Here is a 4,495-nt window from a genome sequence, read left to right as displayed (position 1 = left end):
CTTTTTTAAAGGGAGAGAGACCACGCCCCAATGGGCTGGTATCTCAGCGGCTATAGGCTGGAGGAGCGGAAGGACCTCCCGCAACAGTACCTCTTACCAAAGAACCCACTTTACAGCCAATGAAGGGCAACAAGAACCCCAGAGGATGCTGCTTGGTGGTAGGAAGGCAGGCTAATGCTGCACCAGCATCCAGGAATATCTGCGTAGGGAATAGTGCTGCCCACAGTGGGATGGGCCTTTCTACATCAATTAACAGTCTCGACAATCTCCCACTGACATGCCCAGATGTCATTCTGACTTAGGAAATTCCTCAGTTGAGATTCTAGTCCTAATTGTTGAGTTGTTTCTAGTTGATAGAACTAGTTGTGAATACTATCCAGGAAGACAGTTGTACTACAATTTCTACCATGCAGACTCCACCTTCATACCTCTTTTTTTCTAAAAGCATTTTCTCTTTAATATTCTTTACCTCCCAAAATTGTATCTACAACTGGCTATTTTGGTATTCTTACTTGATGGCTTGTTTTTCCATTTTCTTTTTAATTAAAAGATTAGAAAACAGCCAGTCATGGTGATACTTATCTTTAATCATAGTGCTTGGGAAGTGTTGGGGACTGTGAACCCAGACTCTGAATTTCCTGTAAACAACTTGTTATGTTTGCAGCTGCTCTGAGCAAAACAACCGTAAGCTCACGGGGATCAACAAAATAAAGTGCCGGTGGCCAATCAAATGATGGAGGAAGGTCATTGGTTAATTAAATAAAGAAGCTGCTTGCCCTGATAGGTTAAAACATAGGTGGGAGGAGTAAACAGAACAGAATGCTAGGAGGAAGAGGAAGTGAGGTCAGACTCGACAGCTCTGCTCTCGGGGGCAGACGCCTCAGAGAGACACGATGCTCCACTCTTGCAGGCAGAGGCGACAGCTCTGCTCTCGGGGGCAGACGCCTCAGAGAGACACGATGCTCCACTCTTGCAGGCAGAGGCGAGAGCTCTGCTCTCTGAGGCACACGCGATGAAGCTCCGACCCAGGATGGATGTAGGCTAGAATCTCCCTGGTAAGCCACCTTGTGGGCTACAGCAGATTATTAGAGATGGGCTAGTCCAGGTGCGAGAGTTAGCCTAAAAGAGGCTAGATAGAAATGGGCCAAGAAGTGCTTAAAAGAATACAGTGTCCATGTAATTATTTTGGGTAAAGCTAGCCGTGGGGGCGGCCGGATGCCGGGGACGCAGTCCGCCGCTCCTATTACTACAATCAAACAGCAACTAACATGCAAAAACTCATTGACTGAGAGATTATAATTGATGTTTTAAAGAACTTGAGGAACTTCAGAATTTCACAGACAATAATTCAGTTAATCTATCAGATTAATATAAAATTGAAACAAAAATAAACAGAAGACTTACATTAAAATGCTCTCTTGATAAAATTTAAAATGTAATATAAAACATCAACAGCTGAATATATCAGATGGAAAAGAGCTGGTGAGCTTGAAGACAGATTAGGCCTTGACAGATGCGATGATGCCAGCTGTGGGATCCCTGTTGTAATTTGTTGCCCAAGGAGGCCCCTGAGGTACCACAAACTATGAAGGTTACTATCACTGCTTCTGATTCCATGCCAGAATTAGATGCAAGACCTTAGTGCTGAAGGGCCCACAGCCACTGGTGAAGCTGCTAAGTGAGGGTTGCTGTGGCACAGGATAGCAGTGCTTAGACATTGATGGCTGTGTATACCACTCTACCAAGGTTCAAAAACATAAAAAACAATGAAAGAGCCAGAAAGACTGCTAACAGTTTCCTCTAAATTGAAACACTGCCTATACAAGGGATGCTGGAGTTGGGCACAGCTTTAATCCCAGCACTTGGGAGGCAGAGGTAGATGGATCTCTTTGAGTTTGAGACCAGCCTTGTTTACAGAGAGAGATCTAGGACAGTCAGAGCTACACAGAGAAACTTTGTCTCAGAAAAAAAGAAACGAAGAAAGAAAGAAAGGGAGAAAGAAAGAAAGAAAAAGAAAGAAAGAAAGAAAGAAAGAAAGAAAGAAAGAAAGAGGGAGGCTGGAGACTTGGTAAGTAAACAAGTAACAAATTGCAGAAAACAAAGCCTTAAAATAGATGGACAAGGCCTTTCTCCAAGGTTACAAAAGCAGTAAGCACCTGCTGAGAAGAGGCTTCTCCCCGGTCAGCTGAGCTGCCTGCAAGCTCTGCAGAGATCTCCAGAGCACAGCTCCTTTGAGGACTCGGCTGGAGTAGCATGATGAAGATACAGCTGTCCATGAGTTGTCCGTGTTCCTAGAAGTCATCCCAACACAACTAACTGTTTGCCTAGTTGGACTTTGGTGGGGTCATTACTTTCTGGGGCATGTAGACATCTGCTTGTGAGTTCTTTGATGTCTCTGAAGATGACTGTTACGACTGAAGGCTTTCCCACACTGTTTACATCCATAGGGTTTTTCTCCAGTATGGGTTGTTTCATGCCTCTGAAGATGGCCATGGCATATAAAGGCTTTACCACATTCTTTACATTCAAAGGGTCTGTCTCCAGTATGAATTTTTTCATGTAATTGTAGATTACTGTAACATCCAAAAGCTTTGCCACATTCTATACATACAAAGGGTCTGTCTCCTGTATGAATTTTTTCATGTAACTCAAGATTATTGTAATGTTCAAAAGATCGGCCACACTGCTTGCACATAAAGGGTCTGTCTTCAGTATGAGTTTGTTCATGTCTTTGCCGATGACTGTTAAGTCTGAAAGCTCTACCACATTGTTTGCATACATAAGGTTTTTCTCCAGTATGAATTTTTTCATGTACTTGAAGATCACTATGACGTCTAAAGGCTTTACCACATTGTTTACATTCATGATGTTTTTCTCCAGTATGAATTTTTTCATGTACCTGCAAGGCACCAGGAAATATAAAAGCTTTCCCACACTGTTTACATTCATAGGGTCTCTCACCAGTGTGAATTCTTTCATGTAAGTGAAGGTAACTGTGGTATCTAAAGGCTTTCCCACACTGTTTGCATTTATAGGGTTTCTTCTCAGTATGAATTCTTTCATGTCTTCTAAGTGAACTGTAAGAGCTCAGAGCTTTACCACATTGATGACACTCATAACATTTCCCTACAGCATGAGTTCCTCCATGTGTACATGATGAACTAATATTAACAGAGGTCTTTCCATATCCCTTGTATTGACATGGATTTTTTCCACTATCAGTTTCCTGATCCTGTGTATTTGGAAAACCAAAATATTTTAAACATATCTCACACTCACACGGACCATCCACAGTGTGAGTTCTCATACACCTTTGGAAGCTTATTAGAGAGTCAGAGTTACATTGCTTGGTCACATATCTCTCATGCTCATGTGGATTATACTGAGTGTGAGATGTGGCATGTCTACTAGCGGGCAAATGATTCCAGGCTGTCTTTCCCCATACGCTGTTTTCACATGGTATTAGTCCAGGGGAACTTTTCATGCTCATACTGAGATTCAGTTTCCAAGTCAATTCTTCTCTATCTTGGTCACCACCTTCATTCTCACAGAATGTCTGTAACATGTAACTTCTGTAAAGAAAAAACAAGCTACACCAACAAAAGACAATTTAACAAGAGTTGTTTTACTGGCTGCTTATCAGGTCTGGGTTATACATAGTTCTACAGAGCAGACAAGGGTTATGCCTTTGCCAGATATGAGTGGCCACAGAGACTAAACAGATCGATGTTGTACACACCAACTCTCACAGAGCTTTGATCAAAACAGTGGTACCCATTAGTTCAAGTTCCTGTAATGTTTCCAAGTGAAATTAACACTAGTCAGCACACTAACATTTTAGTACCTATAAACTGTAGTTTTGATAAAAATATTAAAATGAAAAAAATTCACATTGTGTCTATTTGTTTAGTTTGCTTATTTGCAAATTTTTGTAGCACATCAAAACTCCTTTAAAGACTTCTTGTCATGGTCACCACTGAAGAACAACAGAATTCTTCAAACTCTGTAGCCATCTGTAGGGAGTGGAGGAAGCCCTGAGTGAGTGAATCCTGAGTAAATGTGTTTTTGACATGGTCGTGGCCAGGACTCCAGAACTAATTGGCCCACAGTAAACTGGCCAAGTCATTCATATGGTCCACACTTAAGAAGGATGGCAAAGGTTTCTCTGGGAGTCTGAGTGTTTATGAACAGTTGATCCGCATGTGTAAAGACTAGCAACTGCAGCTTCCTCCTTCCAGATGGACAGCCTGAGACTGTTCACTTACAGAGATCTCCTCCCCAGTCTGGCCAACCCTCCCCGTGCTGTAATAAAGACCCCAAGGTTCCAGGATGGCAGCGGCATAACCTTTAATCCCCACACTCAGGATGGCAGAGATGAGGCCAGACTGGTTTACAAAGTGAGTTCCAGAACAGGCAGAGATACAGAGAAAGCCTGTCTCAAAAAACAAACACACACACACACACACACACACACACACACACACACACACACACA

General features: G+C 42.4%; 1 protein-coding gene across 1 annotated transcript in view; it reads right to left on the bottom strand.

Annotated features, from left to right (window-relative positions):
* Window positions 1-2,005: 2,005 nt before the first annotated feature.
* The window catches only part of LOC101979263 (zinc finger protein 20-like), an 8,421-nt gene continuing 5,931 nt past the window's right edge, over window positions 2,006-4,495 (bottom strand). Inside the window, exon 4 of the mRNA XM_026777740.1 lies at window positions 2,006-3,572. Coding sequence (XP_026633541.1) covers window positions 2,348-3,572 — 1,225 coding nt within the window. The 3' untranslated portion in view covers window positions 2,006-2,347. The remainder of the gene's footprint in view (window positions 3,573-4,495) is intronic.

Source organism: Microtus ochrogaster, unplaced genomic scaffold (genome assembly GCF_000317375.1).
Source record: "Microtus ochrogaster isolate Prairie Vole_2 unplaced genomic scaffold, MicOch1.0 UNK81, whole genome shotgun sequence".
In the NCBI taxonomy this organism is placed as follows: Eukaryota; Metazoa; Chordata; class Mammalia; order Rodentia; family Cricetidae; genus Microtus; species Microtus ochrogaster.
The sequence above is the reverse complement of the archived record's forward strand: the minus strand, read 5'-3'. Positions and strand labels throughout refer to the sequence as shown.